At 39.0% G+C, this 22,095-nt stretch overlaps 1 protein-coding gene across 1 annotated transcript in view; it reads left to right on the top strand.

Annotated features, from left to right (window-relative positions):
• fgf11a (fibroblast growth factor 11a) overlaps positions 1–9,616 on the top strand; it is a 75,129-nt gene extending 65,513 nt beyond the window's left edge. The window contains exons 4-5 of the mRNA XM_020623533.1: positions 5,522–5,720; positions 8,534–9,616. Coding sequence (XP_020479189.1) covers positions 5,522–5,720; positions 8,534–8,676 — 342 coding nt within the window. The 3' untranslated portion in view covers positions 8,677–9,616. The remainder of the gene's footprint in view (positions 1–5,521; positions 5,721–8,533) is intronic.
• The last annotated feature ends 12,479 nt before the right edge of the window (positions 9,617–22,095 follow it).

The following is a 22,095-nucleotide window of genomic DNA, read 5'->3' as shown; positions in this document are numbered from 1 at the left end:
CACTGGAAAATCCCCAAATGCACCACAAGGGTCTGGCAGTCAAGGTGAGAAGCAGAGGACAACCCTCCCTCCCTCTCTGCTGCTTCCCCCTTGTGCACCTGCCTGCACACCCGCCAGCTGTGCTCTGTGTGTATGTGTGTGTGTGTGTGTGTGTGTGCTTTAGTCTCCTCTCATTTGTTTGCATGAGTGTTTGTGTCAAAGGCTTCTTTGTTGCATGCCATGTTTATTCACCCTTTTGTACAGTTATGAAAATGTGCATTTACATATTGTGCATTTTTATTATACACACAGACACACACCTGTTTTGGCATACATATGCCTGTGTGTGGCTGTGTTACCTGGATGCTATGAGCCCACCAGCTTTGGTCAAGCTCCAGCACTCTTCAGGGCATCTGTGTAAAACCAGAACGCTGGCACAGGTGAGGACCCCTTTCTGTCGGAACTGCTGAAAACTTTCAGCAACTCAGACACACTTGTGTGCTCACAAGGCCAGAAGGTGGAACTCAGACAGAGTAGACCTTTATGAGGTTGCTGTGAGGTCTATGATTAATGGTGCGCTCGGGGAACTGTCCGACCATTCAAAAATAACTGTGTCATGAAGAGAAATGTGCCGTTTTGTGAGTCTAATTTAGATGTGTGGTCTTACTTTTCAATCCTAGATACACAATGTAACTAACATCGTACGTGTTTAACAGTAACAAAATATTGTGTATTAAGCTGGAATTTCACTAGGTGGCACTCGTTCCAGCTGTCACCACTCAGGCCAACTACCCTGTTCTATTTATTTATTTATGTATTTTAATCACTTTATAACCTATCTATGTTTCACATAGGGGGAAGGGGCAATCTGATTGGTGGGTCATACTTTGCCAGAAGCACCCCAGATGTGGCATCTGTCAAAAACAGACTAGATGCATATCTTTAGCGAAGCTGACCAGAGAGCCACATGTGGGATGCATCGGATAGCACAGCCGGATCCGGTGGGAAGACAAGCGTTAACTAGCAGAAGGAACGAAATGCAGCCAGATCTGGCAGAAAATCAGGGTTAGAAATGGAAGATTTGATGTGTCTGACTAAATGACCAGCAATGTGGCCCATGCATAAATTAATAAGTGGTAACTACTCCTATCTTTAGACAATTATTTTGCAAGCTCCTCTGATGCTTCCCTCAACTGTTTGTCCTCAAAGCTGTTTTTCTGCTCATTTGCTCAGATAACAATCAGCTTTGTGCTTCCAACCTTGCTCTGTGTGCTTTTAGTGCTGATTCTTGTCTCTCTGACACAAATTGCATCTGTAGATAAATATTTCGCTATTAACTGCACAGGCACAAACACATCCCATGTCATCGTCAACCAGAATCTTGTGTTCTTAGGCCCTCATGTTGTAATGACAGATCACAGCTTTATTAACACAAAGGAAGTCACTGAAAATGGTCTTCTGATGCTCTAAATACATATCTATGATAAAAAATTCTTGAGATATATCCCATCATGTGCAGATACATCCATCTTGGGCCCATTAAATGTCACAATCTCAAGCTACTTCTGTTCACAGTATCACAAAAACTCCACTGAAAAAAGTACTTTTAGAAAGAAAGAAACCACGATCAGTTCAATATATTTTTATAACCCAAGTTATCCATCAAATCTTTTTTTGCCCTGCAGGATATTTTTATGACAGTCTTTGTTTTATTGGATTGTGAGGTGAAGGAAGAGGCGGGACAGGGCAGAGAGTGTGGCTGAAGATGTGATCTGACAGACTGACAGCTGGCTGACATGAAGTTCTGAAGGAAACTGGACCTTCTGACCTTTGTCATAACATGACCTTCACATCCCCATGCAACAAAGAACGCCATAAAATAGCCTTTACTGAGTTTTAAATGAGACTATAAAATTCACTTTAATACTTTGTTGTCAGGCTTGCAAAGTTACTGTATTGGTTCACTCTTATCGCTCAGCTGATAAATCCAAAGCACACACAAAGTCACTAGCTAGTTAATATAATGGTGCATTTAGCAGCTAAAGAACCTGGTATTTCCCTCAGGTCGTGACAAAGTCAGAGTTCTAAGTTCTAATGAAAGTTAATGATCATTTTCCTGGTTGTGTTTACAGTTTGTTTCTGGAGCCTCAGGGCAGCTAAAAAAGAAAAGAAGAGAACTAAACAAGTGGTTTTTTTTATACTTTCCATTTACAAGGATGTTTTAGTAGGCCATATTTCAGAGGTTTGGAATCAAGTCATGAGGTACATTGACACTGCTTGAATGAAGCCATCTAACCCCAGGTGTGCATTTGATCCTGTTACAAATGTGACAGGCTTTGAGTGCTGACAAGTTTTATGTGCTGAAATATGTGTCTACAAACTTCATGTCATGAAAGTTGTAAAGAATTCAACACATTTCAAGTATTCCCCCAGTTGTGTACAGTACAAACACATGAACACACACAAACACCAGCTAACCTATATGTGCCCTGTTGACACTGTAAAATACTGTCCTTTGGGACAAAGTTGATAAGTGTCTGTGACTTAAAGCCACTAGATTAACCTGTGGTTGCCATCGCAGCTGGTAAGTCCGTTATATCACTTCATCACATGTCCAGTCTAAACCTAATCTGGGTTTTTTTTTTGCCCTAATGTCTATTGACTTTTCACAGAGGTGTTACATAGAATCAGTTCCCCAGCTCATCTCACGTGAGGTTTAATGGTTAATGGCAGCGAACAGGGCTGTATAATGTCTTTAGGTGCTGGGATGAAAATGAGATGAGGGTGAGTGTTGTTACAGGAGAGTAATCTTGCTGAACTTTCAGCTTCTGCTCCCTGGTTTTATTGTACCCCCCCCATTGCTCCCTTTCTCTCTTCTGCCTGTGGTAGTGAGTGATGAGGGAGGCAACCGGTTCATCTGTCACTGTTCATGTGCGCTGTGTGTGTGTGTGGCTATCTACTGTATGTCATCTGGTGCCGGGTGGCCTCCCACCGATATAAGAGGGATCTGTCATGTCTCTCTGTCACAAAAGAAAACATGCATGAGTGGATGTACATACATTAAACACAAGCAAGGATCTGTGTGTACCTGATTTGATTGTGTGTTTCTCTGCTTTTCTAAGTAGTACGTTTTTTTTGTTTATTTTTTTGCTGTTTCTACACCCATATTCTTTTTCCTGCATACTGAGGTCAACTTCGATGTAGCACCGCAGCACCTACACTGAAAAGCATCATAACCAAAGAAGATGAGGATTTTTTGTGAAGTCAGGACATAAATATTTTAATTGAATATGGTGCAGAAAATGAAGCATATAAAGAAATAGATTTCTATTTTTGTGGTTGTTCAATAATTCCAGTGGTTTTCAGCATGATAAATATGTTCCTTTGGGGGAATCTGAGTGTTGTGGAGTGGTGAGTAGACAGATGCAAGTTAATTTTTTTTTGGAGCTTCCCCAAACTGCCTGTGTGTTTGGAGCAGCCCCTGCTGAAAACCAGAGGAAGTGCATCAATGATTTACAAAAAAGTTCTGCTTGTCTTTAGGATGAGGGTAATTAGGTGCTCAGACATAATAAATAAAATAATGATAGTTTTAAAAAAGGCAAGTCTATAAAGATGCTTTTCAAATATATCCACAGTGTCCAGAGATGTCAGGTCCAATGGAACAGAGGTCCAACCTTTAACAGCCATGACTTAAAAGGCAGAGGCTCCTTCTTCTTTGCTGAACAGAGGACTCACATTTGAAAATCCTACATTTTGTCCAGCATTATTGGAGCTTGAATATTTTATTTAACCCATCTCCTGTGAGTTCCTTGTGAAATTGCAATAAGTGAAACTTTTTTTTGTGTTGTCAGACTTATGTACAAAAGGATTTACAAATTAATGTTTGAACTATTAAATTTATTTCATAGAATTTCCCAAATTAGTATTTAACAATATTCTGCAAATAAAAAGAAAAATATCTCCATTAATATCCATTAGGGGATGCATATGTTTTTCCTAGATGATGAAAACCAAGGGTCATTTTCACCCTTATTATTTACACATAAATAAAGTGATATTATATTTTTTTGGTATTGTTTTAAAAAAAGAAGCCTCAGGACTAAATGTGCATGTGATTACAAAAGATTACTGATAGGCTTTCAGACCTTTTCATTTCTGGTCAACTGAAACAAAAGACAAAAACTTGAATTGTCCTTCATGCTGTTGCAGTGCAACATAATGCTGGCCACACAACATATTCTCCTTTAACCAGAAACTTTAAAAAGCCAGTGTCTGTTTCTTTCTTCAGTTGCTTGCTTGCAGTGGTTTCCCAGGATGGGAGTGACTAATCAAAAAAATATCCTTCTACAAAAAGTTGGTCATGAATTGGTCAACACACATTTATTTACACACACACACACACACACACACACACACACACACACACTTTGCTCACATGGGCAGATTCAGTTTAATTCGCATAATTAATCAATTAATGAATGTTGCCCATGATGACCAGGCAAGTGCAGAGAAAATGAGAGAAAATGAGCCGCATCAACACAAGTAATAATAGCAGATTGATGACCTTTGTGACTCCACACCTTTGTGTTAAGCACTTTGAATTGCCTTTGTATATGAAAATGTGTTATATAAATAATCTTGACTTGCCTCTGATTTTCCTCTGTGCTATTAGAGTTAATGGGTGGGTGAGGAAATGAATAGCTGCCTAAGTGAATGGATGTGTGATTAAAGAATGGGCAATACAGTCAGTGTAATTAGCTTGTTTATGTGCAGTACAGCAGCTATAGGCAGGCGTTAAGGCCCAGTGCCTGAGGTGGCTGACAGAGAGAGGAAGAGAGAGAGAAGCTATAGATGAGGGGGTGAGAAGGGAGGAAATGGATGGGAGGGAGAGAGCAAACTCCTTATTCAGGCCTTTTCTGCTCACCAGTCACATCAAGGCTCCAAATCAATCCTGTAAATTGGTTTGTTCCTCAACAAGGTTACCAAATGACAGAGGGAATGAAGTGAGGGAAAGACAGAATACAGTACGAGCTCAAGAAAGAATATGTGAGAGCTGTAATAAGAGGGAGAGATAGGGGAGGGAGGTGGGGTGTCCCCTTGTTGACATATAGCAGAGCTGTGTGTATGAGTGTGTGTGTATGAGCTGAAGGCCAACAACAGTTCATTAAAGGTGAAGGATGCGGCTGATTATTTGTTACAGCCTGTAACAAACAATCAGCCGGATCCTTACCTACAGCTAAACCAACCTGGCAGAGTTATGGCATCTTGGCTCACAAACTATTCTGTCCATGTGGCAAATGTGCGCATGTTAGACAAAGATTGTCAGTGGGTGTGTGGGCAGTTTGTTAACACAACCACAGATGCTCCTGTAACCCTGTCACATTGAAATGTGGCACCCATTCCCTCCCATTTCCAGCTAAGCCAGTAGAATTGGAGAATAAATATATAGATCATGTAAGAGATAAAAATGGCAGACACTCTAAATGTGTTATTCTGGTCTCATGTGTGGGCTACTTTCTGTTTATGAATGCGTGTTTTTCAGGAACACTTCACACCAGAGTGCAAGTTTAAGGAGTGTGTGTTTGAGAACTACTACGTCACCTACTCGTCCATCCTGTACAGACAGACCCAGTCGGGTCGGGCCTGGTACATTGGTATCAACCGGGACGGACAGGTCATGAAAGGGAACCGCGTTAAGAAGACCAAGGGAGCTGCTCACTTCCTGCCCAAACTCATCGAAGGTACGCCACCCTGTGTCAAATTCTTGTTCTTTGAGATACTAGCTTTTATTTTGATGCTTACTAACAAATACACAGAAAGCTTTGGGCAGGCAGCATTTCTGCACATGAAATGGTCTCTTGGTTGGTCTCTTGTTATATAATAAAGCTGGCATGTTTTGAATCATCTGTACTTACTTCCAGGTAACAGGGTAAAAATGCAAAGCGCATGAGGTGTAAGGTGGAGTTTTGGGGTCAACAGGGGACTAACAGCAAATTTTTGCTCCATGACCCTCCTAACTAATTTATACAGCCATGCATATTCTGTTTGTGTCCAACACATTCTCATTCCCGGGGCATCAAAAACGAATGCTTTGCATCTCATACTGGGTTAAAACACACTTTTTAAAAACCACTTCATTACACACTGGAGGCATACTCCACTCTGGGAAAGTTTGTTTGTTTGACTCACCATCAACCCCAACCACTTCCTTGCACAGATGTTCTTCCTTCATATACTGTGACCTCTTGTCCTGGGCATCAAATACTGTGAGTGGATAGTCTATTGAAAACCAGCTCATATGGACACAAAAGGCAGCCTTTGGCATTCATATGACACGCTAAAGGTACCTGACATATTGTCAGTATATAATGCCTTGGGTATGAGGACAGGCTACTGTTTTAACATACTATAAATGCAAAATACAAAAAGATATTTTCTAAGAACATTCTAGCTAACATAAGTGATCAAAGTGTTAAATTCAGTTTATGTCATATGAAAACCAGTGGCAACATGTAAATAGACATTTACATGTGTAAAACAGATTTTAGAATATTGCTATTTTAATACTTCCTTTAAGTGTCCTCACTAGTTTCCTACCAAAGATTGTATGTTTTACAGTTTTATTTCATTATATTAGTATTTACAAAGGATAATTCAATCACTTAATGGAACATTACTTAAAAAGAAGAATTTACCTTATCTACAATTACAAATATTGCTGCAAAGGTGAGTTACATTACATTGAGTTAGCTTGATTAATGAGAAAGGAGCAGTGTGCATGTCTTAGGTGTAGTAAAACAGATTTGGAAGAAAACATGCAGAGAATGCTGAAGGCAATGTTTGTCCGTACTGGTCTGATGAGCTTAACATAAAAGTTTTAGAAAACAAGGACACTCTACAGCTTATGCATAAACATACCATGTAACTGCATTTGTTAATATAGCCTTAATAGTTCACTATAAATTAGGTCAACACACATGCAATAAAGGAAAGATTATATATAAATAAAATTTTAAAAAACTTTGCACAGTAGGACTGCAACTAACAATCATTTTAATATTTTTTTAATCTGTCAATTATTTCTAAAATTAATCAATTAATTGGATTTATAAAAATGTAAACATGTATTTCCCACACTACAAAAACAAATGTATTCATCTAAACAATGCTTATGCAATGTTTTCAAGCCATGCATTATTAAACAAAAAATTATTTCTTCCAGAATAGAGCATTTATAAAGTGCACTATCGCTCCTTACAGTACAAAAAAAATAATGATTTAACATAAATTTTTTGAAATGTTCATAAAGGGCCAGTACAAAAGATTACTACTGCTGATGGTTAAAAATAAATTTGACTTTGACTAAACAATTCTCAGCACATTCACTCTTAGGCTATGTACTCTGCACAATCCCCTTTAACTTGCATGTGTCATCAATGTTCCTGCACATACCGATAAAATTTAGTTTTGTTTATTGCGTTTAATATAATGATCAGTTGTTCAGGTTTCATGTTTATATGAAAGCAACACAAATGCAAATGCATTTAGCACCCGTTGTTAGCAGCCTACACAACCTACCATTATGTTCCTAAATATATAACATGTGACATTTGACATTTCTTTAGATGCAAAGGCATTTGCGTCATACGCACCTGCCGCTACAGATGATGCTTTGCATATCTGGCACCAGACAGGTCTTCTTTCTGATTGTCAAATAAATTGCTCCCAAACTTTAGACAATTCATCCATTTTTCTCTCCTGTAACCATGCTCACTAATATTCACTGCCTCTGCCATTTTGATTGGTGGCTGGCAAACCATCTTGCATGTGCATTACTGCCACCCACTGACCTGTGTAGAACAGTAGCACCCACCCACTTGCTTACCCAGCTGTGTCTACTCTTGGCTGTCTCAGACAGCTATGCGACTAAACCCAAGTAATCGACAATTAAATTCATTGCCAACTATTTTGATTATAGATTTTTATTGATTAGTTGTTGCAGTACAGTACACTTCAGTGGCACAGCTTCTATACCTGTGAAACTGACTAAAAAGCAGAAATAAAGCATCACAAAGCAGACAGTATGTAGCTGGAGGCCTATATACAACAGGTTTAATAGGGCTAACCTGTAACCACAACCCATTATACTGTTATCTTTAATTTTATTGTATTGCTCTGCATTTTGTGTACTCTTCATAAACTTCTAATGGAGGCCCATCTAGACATTCCCAGGCCCAAAATGTTTGTTTTGGAGCTCTACTTTAATGTATGGATATACTTGGCTTTTTCCTCTACCCTACATTTTTCATATAAAATTGTTTTCTTGTCTACTTAAAGCTTACATTACATTTTGGATAACCAAAGCCATGTTTACATAGTCTAACCCCCTGTGGTTAGATCTGTTAGTTGCTGACTTTGGTGACGTCTAGTGGTAGCTTCAGATAAGACACTATGGCAGGATGACACGCTATCTGAGCTGGAGACACTGAGAAAATAAGGGTGGGGTCTTCCTATGAATGACATAATTTAATTCTCTAATTCTCTCCATCCCCAGTGGCCATGTACAGAGAGCCCTCTCTACATGAAGTTGCTCAGCTGGGTCCACCCAGGAAAACAGCCAAGACCTCCAATGACTCCCCTATGCTCCCGAACGGCAAGAAGGACCCTCAATCCAAAACCAAAACCTCCACATCCTAGCGCTCAGAAACAATGGGGGGAGGAGGGGTGGAGAACATGGGGCACTGGACACCAGCAGACACCTGAACAGGGTTGTTAGGGTTACCCCACCACCACCACCACCGGCTGCCTGCAACACTGACCCCACGAGAACTCTGTGCTGGTGTAAAGTTAAAGAAAAGCAGCAGGTCAGAGCAGAGTGGAGTTGGCCAATGGGAATCCCTTTTACCTTCACAGACCCCCCCCATACACACCAGCCCTTCACCTTTTTATTTAATAATCTCTGTGAGTAACAGAGCCTGTGATATTAAAGCAATAACTACATGAGGAGGTGAACAGTTGCCTATTGTCATAGCACGTCACCATAAAGTTTAACCAGTTGGAAGGAAATCCCTCACGTCTTTTTTCCTTCATCAGCAACATCCTTCCAGTCAGCTAAAGTTTCTCTGGTTTTACTACAACAGGAGCAATGGTTCAATCTGTCTCTGCAGCACATAAAGTATGTTACAGATGGCTGTATTATTTCCCTGAAGGGTTCCATGCTAATGTTAGCCTGACACAGCCATGCTGATGTGAGGCTGTCACCGAAACCCTTGCAGACTTTTGTTCTGCAGCCATCTGCTCAGTCCACATCTTCTGTGTGTCAGCAACTGTGCAAGATCGCCTGCATACTTGTCAGCCCCGTTTGTTTGCATTGTATGTGTATGTGTGCATATTCCCATGTTCTTCAATTCACCTTTGGCATGATTTGATTAGTTTGAGACATCAACTCAATTTTCCACTCAGCGGCACAAGCAAACCCCTTCCATCCTCTTTGGCTCTGTTAATAGAGTCTGGGGCTGATCAGAATCTTTTGACCCTTAAACGAGGGGCCAAAAGCTCCCCCGGCAGACCACATAATCACACACTCATTATTACAATGACAAGGGAGTTTTTCCTCCCCACTGTCGCCAAGTGCTTGCTCAAGGGGGATTTGTTGGGTTTTCCCTATGTAATAATATTGATAACAGTAAGGTCTAGACCTTACTTTGTAAAGTGTCCTGAGATGACTTTTGTTGTGATTTGGCGCTATACAAATAAAATTTGATTTGATTTGATTTGATTTACATACACTTACTGTGATACTGCACATACTTTAGAATTCTGATATCCATGAGTGACGACCAATGAATATGATCTCACAACATAACACACGTAATGCGCACACATTCACAAATGCATGCACGCACATATAGCAATGTGGCAGTGAGTGTGTGTGTGCAGGCTCTGGGAGATGATGAGATTGTCATCAGTGAGGTGTTGATGGAGCCTGACTGCGTAGCCTGTGATTGAACTGCAATAAGGTTTTTCTTTGTCATGCCTGAGGCCCAGACAATACAAACCCTCGTTTGCTCAGTGTGGTTTTCTTGCCTAAAAATATACAGGAAAGAAGATTATTTAATTTTTCATTTACAGTTTGCTTGTTTTTATAATATATAGAGTTGCAATTTTTCAATTTAGCAGTGTTTTTACCAACACTGATGATGTAAATGAGCAGCCGCAGCCATGAATACACCTCAGTTTAGAATTTCATGCCACTGCACACGTATGGACCGAGAGGAAGTGTAAAAAAGTGTAAGCTTACAGCAACTGAACTGTAATATGGTTGAAGAAATCCAATGTATTCCTCCTGCCAGTCAAATCATCTTATATTTCGTATAGTAGTTGAAGCATGGTTTCATATTCTCCTCTGTGAAGTGATGCAATTAACATACATGCTCTCCCTCCTCAATCATGTTCTTTACATCACAGAGATCTCAGATGACTAACAGCAGGGTTGCAAATTTTACACCTGCTTTCTCCTGACGTCAAATGTCAGCCAGAGTTTTCTTTGTAGCAGTGGCGATAAATCAGGTGCTGAGGGTATTTGTATAAATTTCCATTCTCCCCTCACTGATCTCAGACTACATGAGACATAACACTCAAATCCTTTTCCTGTTTTCTCCGACACAAAGCTCCACCGTGACTCCTCAGTAAATATGGACACATGTAATTTCACTGTTTAGTGCCAAAAATGAGCTACCATACATCAGTAAATATCCCTCGTTTTCTTTTTTTAACTTCACACATTCCTCTATATTGTCAAAACCAAGCACCTATATTGCCTAAAATTAAAGTCTACCATCAACCATTCAAACCGAGATTCAAGTGTGTCATGCCAATGTCAGCTAATGTAGCCTTGAGCTGCCAGCCTCAAGCAGAATTGAGTAGTGGGCTACAGAGGTCTGGTTAGCTCACTTCTTTGTGAATCAACACCCTCAGATACAGTTGAAATCTGAGGTTTACAAACACCTTAGTCAAATTTAAAATCAGTTTTTCACAACTCCTGACATATAATCCTATAAACATTCCCTGTTTTAGGTCAGTTAGGATCACTATTTTAAGAATGTGAAATGTCAGAATAATAGTAAAGAAAAAGAATTATATCAGCTTTTTTTCTTTCCTCACATTCCCAGTGGGTCAGAAGTTTACATACACTCGGTTAGCATTTGGTAGCATTGGCTTTAAATTGTTTAAATCAAATGTTTCTGGATGCCTTCCACAGGTTTCTTACAATAAGTTGCTGGAATTTCAGTCCATCCCGACAGAGCTGGTGGTACTGAGCCAAGTTTGTAGGTCTCCGTGCTCACACATGCTTTTTCAGTTCTGCCCACAAATATTCTATTGGACTGAGGTCAGGGCTTTGTGATGGCCACTTCAACACCTTGACTTTGTTGTCCTTAAGCCATTTTGCCACAACTCTGGAAGTCTGCTTGGGCTCAATCTCCATTTGGACAAGACATATTTGTGAACAAGCTTTGACTTCCTTTCTGATGTCTTGAGATGCTGCTTCAATATATCCACATAATCTTCCTTCAACATGATGCCATCTATTTTGTGAAGTGCCCCACCATGATGCTGCCACCCCCGTGCTTCAAGGTTGGGATGGTGGTCTTTGGCTTGCAAGCCTCCCCTTTTTTCCTTCAGACATAACGATGATCATTATGGCCAAACAGTTTGTTTTTTGTTTCATTAGACCAGAGGACACCTCTCCAAAAAGTAAGATCTTTGTCCCCATGTGCAGCTGCAGACCATAGTCTGCCTTTTTATTGGTGGTCTTGGACCAGTGGCTTCTTCCTTTCAGGTTATATCGATGTAGGACTCGTTTTAGTGTGGATATAGATACTTTGGTACCTGTTTCCTCCAGAGTTTTGACAAGGTCCTTGCAGTTATTCTGGGATTGATTTGTTCTTTTCATACCAAAGTACGTTCATCTCTAGGAGACAGAACCAGACTTGTGGCAGTCCACAGTTATTTTCTGAGGTCTTGGCTGATTTCTTTTAATCAGCCAATTATGTCAAACAAAGAGGTTGGACTGAGTTTAAAGGTAGGCCTTAAAACACATCCACAGCTGCACCTCCTATTGGCTCAGATGATCATTTTCTGGAATTTTCCAAGCTGTTTAAAGGCACAGTCCACTGAGTGTATATAAACTTCTGACCCACTGGAATTGCGATGTAGTGAATTATAAGTGTAATAATCTATCTGTAAACAACCACTGAAAAAAGTACTTGTGTCACACATAAAGTGCATCCTAACTAACTTATCAAAGCAAGCATTTGTTAACATGACGTCTGTGTGGAGTGGTAAAAAAAAAAAAAAAAAAAAAAATCTGTTTTAAACTTTGAACTTCAACTGTATCTTATCATTTTCAAATTCAACTCATGGAGTTTAACAGACTTTATCCAACATGGCTTAACCTATTTTCAGATTTGTAGTACTTCACCCCAATACAGGTTTAAATGTGTAAAATTGATGGCATTTCACTTCTATAAATTACATTTGAAAATAACATAACCCCAGCCCTTTATGCAACAACATGACCCAGCTGCTTGGGTAGCAACTTCCTAGTGAGGAATTTATTTACCAGGCAAAGAGGGTACATTAAAAGATGCACTATGGAAAGAGATTGATCCAGTAGTTTGGGTGACTGATTTATACTAAGGAATAAAAGTCAAGATATATCAACCTCTGCTGCTTCAGCAATGACCAGTCATTTTTCTTAACTCTCTCTTGCAGTACCCCAGCTTTATGAAAGTGCAACACTAAATCACTGGAGTTGTCCTTTAAGTGTGCTCATGGATGTGTGCTGCACCATGCATTCAACTAGAAGCCACTGGTTTTGACAGATTGGCTGAAAGACCCTTTTTATTTTATAAAAATGTGAATAACCATAAATCTTTCCTGGAGACTTTGGTTTGGATGTAAAGAAATTCACACCTTCTCTGCTCCTGTACTGTTATGATTTAGAGTTCATAAAATAGGATTACTGCTTTGTAATATGTTTTGTTAGGTAAAAAAAAAAAGAAACCAAAGCCAGTATATAAATAATTAAATTGACCACGTACTGTAAGAAGATGGAAAAGTAGACATGTTACATTGGCTATTTGACAGTTTCTCCTGCTACAGCAAGTAATTAGCAATTTTAATATTTAAATTTTCATTCCTCTCTTTCAGGAGACCTTGTTTTTGATGTTTGTTCATTCCATTGAATGTGAAAAACAATCGTTTTTCATGTCAAACTTTCTTGGTACAATGTGCCGGGCAGGGTAATTGTTTCTGCCTAATGTTTATGTATGATGGAAAGCAAGAGAGCCCCACGTGTCCAAGAGGTAGAGGCAAAGCTAGATTGATGATCACTGCTTAGAAAGAGAGAGATGTACCGAAGAAAGGAAACAGGAAAAGAGAGCTGTTTTTAGGGAGGAAGATTTGTGGTGATGAGCGGAACAAAAAGATATTTAAGAGAGAATTATGGTAATGTGGACAGCGTTTCCTGCACACAAACAAACTTTTCCTTCCACACATAAGCCTCTACTCTCCTGTAACCTGTGGTTGTAAATAACAATAGCTGCTGAGTAAAGCAATCTGCTACACGAGAAATGAAGCTAACGTTCCTGAGGAGACTTTACTGAGGAGCAAAGGAGAGAGAGGTTAAGTGATGATTTAAAGTAAAGGAAAAAAGACAGAGGAAGGAAAGAAAGATGGAAAACCTATGTTAAGGAGAAAGAAAGAAGATTCTGCAAATAACCTAAAGGAGGGACTTGTCAGGAATAAAGAAAATCACCTTTCACTTAAATGAATTGCAACTCATTACAGGGTTATTTCCATTATTTCCTATCCGTTCCACACAAGCTACTGTTAAAACCTCACTTTCACACTAAAGACCTTAATTAAACTGTTGAATTGAGCTTCAGGTTGGCGTGTTTGACCAATCGCCCCCTGTGGACCATTAAAGCCAGAACACAATGTTTGACTATTATTTGCAAAGTAATTACACAAATGTGTAATTAAGTGAGGGCCCTGCCTGCTAGAACAGTATTCAGTATGTCTGGGATGAAATACAGAGATACTGTTAGATAGGAGGAGAAAAGAAATTCAGCAAACAGCCATAGCCAACTAACATATATTCTAAGGGCTGGGAAATCTGTGTTGCAAGATTTTCTTATGTATGTGTCCTGTTTGTGTTCTCAGAGTGTAAGCATATTCTGACTCAAAAGACAAAAAGCTAGTGAGGAGAGTTAAGGGCTAAAGTTTTAGTTCAGGTAATTGTTTTTAACGTGAACTGTAGAAATATAGTAGTAAAAAATAGTTGGCTTATTGCAATGTAGATAGTGTTCTTGTGTGTCAGTCATGCACACAGGCATATTTAAAGGGTCACTCCACTGATTTTACACTTAAAGGTCATTTCACTTAACCTGCAAAAACTGCTGTAAAATGCCTTCTGTGCCTGTCTGCAGAGAGAGCTTACCAAAATTGGGTTCAGACAGAAATGTACCATAAGTCGTACATTTGACGACTGGGTACATTTAATGTTTGTGCAGCCTGTGATTATTTGCCACAGCCGTTAACAATAGGCTAACTAGCAACCAGTTTTGCGCGCATGATTTTGTGTCATTGTGTTTTTTGCCACTTATGCTAGTGTAAAATTATGCTATTGCTATAATGATGAAGCCTGTGATAAGCAGTTAAAAATTTTCAAATTCAGACATGTCTGTGCCTCATTCCGTTCCAGGTAAACAGTAATATGTTTGTTATTTTATAGATTAAATATGCAGTTGCACTGCATCTGAAAATTTACCTTGTGGTCTGTCTGAATGCACCTTTAAATCTGAAACCTTAATGATGTCATCAGGGTCATCTTTGGGCTCAAGACAGGCATTTTTTTTTTTTTTATTTCACAAAAATCCCAAATCTGTTTCCCGTGAGCTCCACAGCTGTATGAAAGCGCAAAAATTAATTGCTGGAGTGACCCTTTAACTATCAAAGTAAATACGGTATTATTTTTTTTTATGCTTATGCCTGTACAGATGCAAAAATGAAAGCATATGGGGTGGTATTTCTAGATAAAGAGAACATGAAATCTCTTTTTTGTTATTTATCTGGAGGGCTACAGCCATCTCATGTCCTGCCTCAGACTCTTTGTAAAGATGACTTGAAAGCTATGTGAGTCACGATTTTATTAAGCCAAGCTAGTCATCTAGGGAGTGATGGATAGCATCTCAGTTGACTATGGAGATACTCATACTCCGTGTGGAGTCGGCAATTAAATGCATTCCATTAGCCACTTGTCATCAGTCATCAGTATCTGTTTATTTTTCCAATGTACAATACTGTATGTTGTTAAATTATCTTTTTTATTCCAATTTGCAGACTGTTATGTAAAGTCATCCTTATACTGTTCAGCCACCCATCTTTTTGTTACACAAAATGTTATGTTAGTGCTCAGAATTTTTGTTAGCCATATCTGTAATCTAATTACCCTTTTTACTTCATTTAATTAGTTATTGCAGGAGCTGTAATGTGTAATTCTTGGAGTGTTTATTCTAGTGTTTAACTGAAATGATGATTTAAATGATGATTTTAAATGTGTATTTTGCCCTATTTGGAGTGTTGTATACACACACACACACACACACACACATATATATATATATATATACAATTTTTTTTTTTTTTTTTCTCTTTTTGTAACACTGACACAATGTGTGCTTTGCTGAAGTCCTACTCTACCCCCATTTCTCAGCTGCAGGTCCTTTGTGAAGCCTGAAATCAGCTTCTTTGTTCCAGCCTGTCTGCTCTGTGGCCTTCAGGCTTCACTTTAAACAATTCTGAGTAAATTAGAGGATGCAAAGATGTCATTTATCTCGGCATCTATCTGAGCATGTTTGATTAGCCACCACCACGACTGAATTTACCGCCTTCTGATAAATATCCTTGGATTTAGCTCTAAATGTTAGAAAGTGGCCCTTTGGAGAGCTTGGTGTCCCCATTTCTTTACAGTAAATGAAAAACAAATGTGAGGGTTGTGAATGTGTCTGTGTGTGTGCATGCATGGATATCAAAAGGGGTTAAGTGATGTATATCTAATTCAACTAAATGCTTCACACATCAAACACACTCCCTCCGGGACTCCCTTCCTCTCCATTTGTCCCAAGTCAGGGCCTCCCTGCTTACTGAGCAAATTACAACTGCAGAGTGGTTGTGAAGGGCTCTGAGTATGAAAGAGGCCCATGTCATACCATAGTGTCACTACCTCCTGCCTACACAGCCTACATTTTATGTTTCACTTCCTCTCGGCAATCCCTTTGGCAAACACAATTTCCCTTTAACCGGGAGGGAGTATGTATGTGCATGTATGTGTGCACAATGAGCGCATACTATGTGTGTGTGCTGATACACTACATCGCTCTCATCAGCTTCAGTCTCTGTGTGTAATCACTGTGTAACTGTGAGTGAATATCTGTTTTTGTTCATTATGTGTACCGAAGAAAAGTGAGAATATACAATGAAGACAGAGAAAGGGAGAGAGGAAAATAGAGGATAAATCAGAGGCCAAATCAATGAGTAGGAGTCCTCGGGCAGAAAGCAATAAACTCCATTAACAAAATGCAACCACATTATCCAGGAGGGTGTGAAAAAAGATTGATATTGATAGAAAGCAACTGGGTGTTTTATCAGAGCTTTTTTTTATTTTTCTAACACTTTGCCCTTTTTTGTGAGCAGACTGTTTAATGTGTGTGTGTGTTACTTTGGAGGTGGAGTCCCTTCACATCTGCAATGCAGCAGAAAACACAAAAAAAGAGAGGGAGGAAAAGGGAGGCTCACGTGCCCCGATAAGAGTGACGCCGTCCTCAGATGGATTTTCTCTCTCTCGCTTTTTTTTTTTTTTTTTGGGCTGCTTCACAAAGCAAGTACTTTTATATTATATTCCAGAGCCCAAGCACCCCTTGTGTTACACCCTGTATAAGGGTTGAACAACAAATTAACTTTGTATATAAAAATCAGGCTGTGTTTTTTTAAAGCACACCCACAATCCCTGGACACATCTGCATTGCACACAGCGCCCTGCACCAAGCCAGCACAGATGGGGTAAATTCGGGTGACCTTTACAAACTGATCATGGAGGGACTTCACCCCTTACAAGCTAATGCACCAATGTTTTAGTGACTTTAAACCTACAATAAACTGTATTTTATTTAAGCAGAAAGAATGAAGTGTGTTTTAGGGGTTTTCTCAGCAGAATACTGTGATAGCTGGTATCCATTTTAATGCTCTCTATAAATCATTGTTAGTCAGCTTGTGTGTGTTTGATTTGATGCTTATTTTGTTGTTTTAATGCATATCCGTCTGTTCACCTGTCACATAATGTGATATACTGACCAACAGAGCTCAGTCTGCAAAAAAAAAAAAAGAAAAACTGAAAGCAAGGCTGGAGGGTCTCAAAGCTCCTCCTCCTGGTCCCCCAGAATCCGTCAACAACTCATGTGTCACTCAAAGACAGACTGACTGACTTCCGACCTTTGGTCTCTTAGCAGAATGTAACTGGCTCACCGGCAGGACGTGGACTGCTCATTCACTGCCTGTCTCTCCCTCCAACACACACACACAAACACATCTTCTACCTGTGTGTGTGATTTTGTGATCAATCCTTGAAGGATTTTTTTTGGACAATTTTTTTGTTTTCTTTGGACTGTATGGACGATCCAAAATTTGTGACAGTCTTCCAGGAAAGATTTTAAGGAAATCACCATTATCTTACCTTCCTTCTTGTCTTCCAAATGCAGAAAGAGTTCTTGAGTCTTCCAGATATCAAAGCCACAATGACACTATTTTTATATTCAAATGGGGCAAAAAACATATCTATATATCTCTCTATGTAAATATATCCACACAATTGTGGTTGGGGTGCAGTAACTCTCCCTGTTGCTGGCAAGATGGGATAACACAAATATGCCAACGCCATCCAAACCCATGGATCACCTGGAGAACTGAGCCAAGAAAGACTGCAGAGAGTTGTGGAATAGTTTGAAACTCCTGGGATGAGGCAGAGGATCACAGACGGGCAAGACTACAAGCATGCATGCACCAATCATTTACTGGACACCCTCAAAGAAACAGTCCTTAACCAATATTTACTCCTTAACCTTTAATCCCTTATTCCCTCCCTCCACAACACTCTATTATCCCAAACTCCTGTCCCTGCATTTGCAATATGATCTGTATTTATTTCTATATTAACTTACACAAAGTCAAGGGAGACATATTATTGGATATAATTGAATAAAACAAACTAATATATTTGTATGATTGTAAGGCTGTTCTCCTGAGTTTCTTTTTATGGGGGGGGGGGGGGTCATATCTTTCATCTAACTTACTATGTACTGTACATTTTTACCTTAAAAATGTAATCTTATATATAGTACATGGCAATTGAACTGAGTTAACATAAGATGATTACACTGATTATGATCAAAAGCGCTCATTCTAATGTGTGCCTTTTGTCTGGAGTTGTCATCGTTGAAGCTGGGCCTCTTTCGTTTGTTTCCCCACCTGTAGTTTAGTTCAGTCAGTCTGGACCAGAGGTTTTCTAAAGGTTAATTTATACTTGTCCACAACTATGCGTAGTGGTCAATGTGTATCTACGCAAATAAGGGTTTTATGGTTAAATGTAGGTCACCAATAGTAGCAGACTAGCCTAGTATAAGTGCAACAAGCTGTGCAACTGTTTCCAAACGACAGACGCATATGTTCAAATCTTTCCGCTGGTAACATTTCACAGTGGCGCACCGTCACACCAATCAATCCATCCAATCAATAATTTAATCAAGCACCACAGTGACTTTTCAGGGAAGCCCGTAAAGCAGCAGGGTAAGTCAGGTACAGTTAAGGTCAATTCAGACGGTGAGCATTTTTAGACACATTTTTCACACAACAGATGGAATAAAATCTATTCCTGACACATGCATGGGAGGCTGCGTATCACCTGTTGATGCTTCAGGTCTAATTTTTCTGGTGCATTGAGTGCAGCATAAGCGCCACAGACTGTCATCCAAGTAGTCAGTTATTTTCTATTGCTAACTTTTTTTTTTTTTTTTTACTGGTTTCTGTTCTGGTTATGTGCATAGGTCCTACATAAAAACTATTGCTGTCCAGCACATCTCTGCTGTCGGTCAGCCTGGTGAAGACCATTTGTTCATCTGCTGTCCTTCAGGAGCTGATGAGTGACAGCTGTTCTGACTCTGAACATCACGCTTTCATTCAGACTGTGTTTATGTTTTTGAGTGAATCACTGACCAGCGAACTGTTGAGGACTTAGTTTTGCATTTAGAATATAACTGTCATAAAAAAATAACTAGCCTATATTGATCGATATAATTATTAAGTGTTTGTTCACCTCCATAAAGGGACCAGGGACACGCACCCAAATGCCAAGCTGCACCCCCACCCCCTACTCAAGGGACACTGTTGCCACTCCAGACCTCTTGATCCACAGGTAACACTGTGTCCATCACTGTGCCCTGCTCCTCCTTTTAGCAACACAGCTGTCTTCCACCTAGCAAGAACAACAGTTCCCATAATGCTCAAGGGACTGTAAACAGGAAAAAGCAGTGTTGCTTAGTATTTGGCAATTAGCACCACTAAAGGTATGCCAATAGCTATTGGGAGTTCCTTTTTGCAGTGTTCCCACTGATGTACAAACAGGTACCACTGGATTACTGTGATACTGAAGAGAATATATAATATGCGGGGCTGCAACTAAAGACTATTTTAATAGTTGAATGATCTGTATAAAAAACACAGAAATCTATTTTCTGCATTGTAAAAACAAAAATGCATTCATTTAAACATTTTTTTTTGCTATTTCTATGCAGTGCACTATTTTTATTTCAAGACTACAGATTTTATAAAGTACACAATAGGTCCTTAGTGTTAACACAAACACTAAAATGTTTATGATTTAAAATAATTTATATTTTCCAAAAACATACCATGCTAATGTAAAGAGCCAGAGGGCACGATTACTACATTCACTCTTAGACAATGTATTCTGCATCATTAACTTGCAAGTGTCATCAATGCTCCTGAACACACCTTTATAATTTTGTTTTGCTTATTGCATTAAATATAATGCTTCACTGTTCACATGTTTTATATTTGCATGAATGCAACACAAATGCATTTAGCACCAGTTATCAGTCTACACAACCCACCGCTGTGTTCCTAAATATATAATTAGCATAACATACCTAAAGTAACCATGTATATTTTCATATTCTTTTACATTATTAGCTAAAATTAATGATATACTTAGCTCCAGGAGCCCCTTCTTCTCTAACTTTGTCTTTTCTTTATGTGCTAATGCATTAGCGTCATGCTCTCCTGCCACAGCAGATATGGTTTGCATAGTTGGTGCTGGACAGTCTTCTTTGTGATTATAAAATAAACTTTACATGACTGTTCATCCACTTTTCTCTGCTGTAACCATGCTCTATACTATTCACCGTTTTTCAAATGTTTTGATATGCCTCAATGACGTAGTCACCCAGTCACTGACACAGCTGTCACACACAGCTATGTGAGTAGATCCAATTAATCGATAATTTAATTCATTGCCAGCTGTTTTTTCAATCCATTTTATTAATTAGTTGTTGCAGCCCTAATACTATGTACCACGTGTTTGTGTTCAGATTTGAAGGGGTTATGGCTTAGAGACTAGGTACAATTTTGATGTAAACTGTTTTGTTTTATTTCCCTAAATGCTAAAAACCCTACATTCATATATACTGGATGTGTTACCATGTTTCCACCGATTATTTTTGATTACCACAGTCACTAGTGCAGACTGGAATATTAAATAGCATACGGATTTATTAGTAGTTTAGGTTTTGAATTTATGCTAAAATCACATATAACTGAAACACGGTGCACCTCAACCAAACCAACAGTGTTCTTATGATTTTGTAGCAACAGTTTGTTTCTTTCCTGATGGCCCCATGCACAAAGCCAGGTTAATAGGAAATGGCTTTCCCAGATTGCTGTGGAAAGACTTGACTGTCTTGACCTCAATCCTGCACATTTGGGATGAACTGTAATGCTGACTGGGAACCAGGTAACATCAGAGTTGGACCTCACTAATGCTATCAGTGACTTAATGGCAACAAATATCTACAACCATGTTCTGAAATCATTAGCAGAACTTGGAGTAGCAGTACATTATTGCAGATAGTTTGTAAATGATTTGTTCAATAATCACACATGGGTATATTTGGTTTGTTTGGGTGTTTACAGTTTTTTTTTTTTTTTTGGTTGTTAACTAACTCTTTGTCCATATAGTGTGATTTAACTACTTTTGATTGAGGTTTGAACACAAAAGTAATTTGGTAGACTTTTAATGTGAAAAATCAGATAAAGTTTATCTCTGTGGGCTAATTAGGAGGATAAACAGATAAGAAACCACTACAGCGATGCATTTTAGTAGAACAGGAAGTGGGAACTGTGACACCATCATCATCGCCCACATAAAAACATATAATTATATTAATGCTTTACAGCATCTACTTTTAATGAAATCTGATTGCTCTAATCCAGTTACATGTCATAAAAATAATCATGGGTAAACAATCAATCCATTTTATGCAAACTCCTTACTTCTGAATTAAACACTGATCTATGATGGCTGCTCTGGGAGAGATCACTGAATTTGGTCGCTGCCAACAGGGGCTTTTCAAACACTCCCTCTTGACCACTGATTTGATGTGTGACTTGACACTGACTGCTAGCTGTTAATAGTTAGCTTCTATGGTAATTAAATTGGCAGCAGGCCCAAAGGCAGTGACAGTAGATCATAAATTACAATGGCGTGGATGGCCAGCGAATGTGCATGAGAACCGAGTGGGGGATATAAAGGGAGGATATAGATGTTTTACTGCAGGGCTCTGCAGTAAAACATAAATATAATATATAAAATATAAAATATTTCAGTGTGTGGCAGTTAAACTGTGTGATCAGCTTATACTATGAGAATAACGGCCGCTCTGCTGTATCACTTTAATATGTCCAGTGCTTAGTGGGTTTAGATAG

Source organism: Monopterus albus, unplaced genomic scaffold (assembly GCF_001952655.1).
Source record: "Monopterus albus unplaced genomic scaffold, M_albus_1.0 scaffold303.1, whole genome shotgun sequence".
NCBI classification, from domain to species: Eukaryota; Metazoa; Chordata; class Actinopteri; order Synbranchiformes; family Synbranchidae; genus Monopterus; species Monopterus albus.
This window is presented reverse-complemented; position numbering and strand designations above follow the sequence as displayed.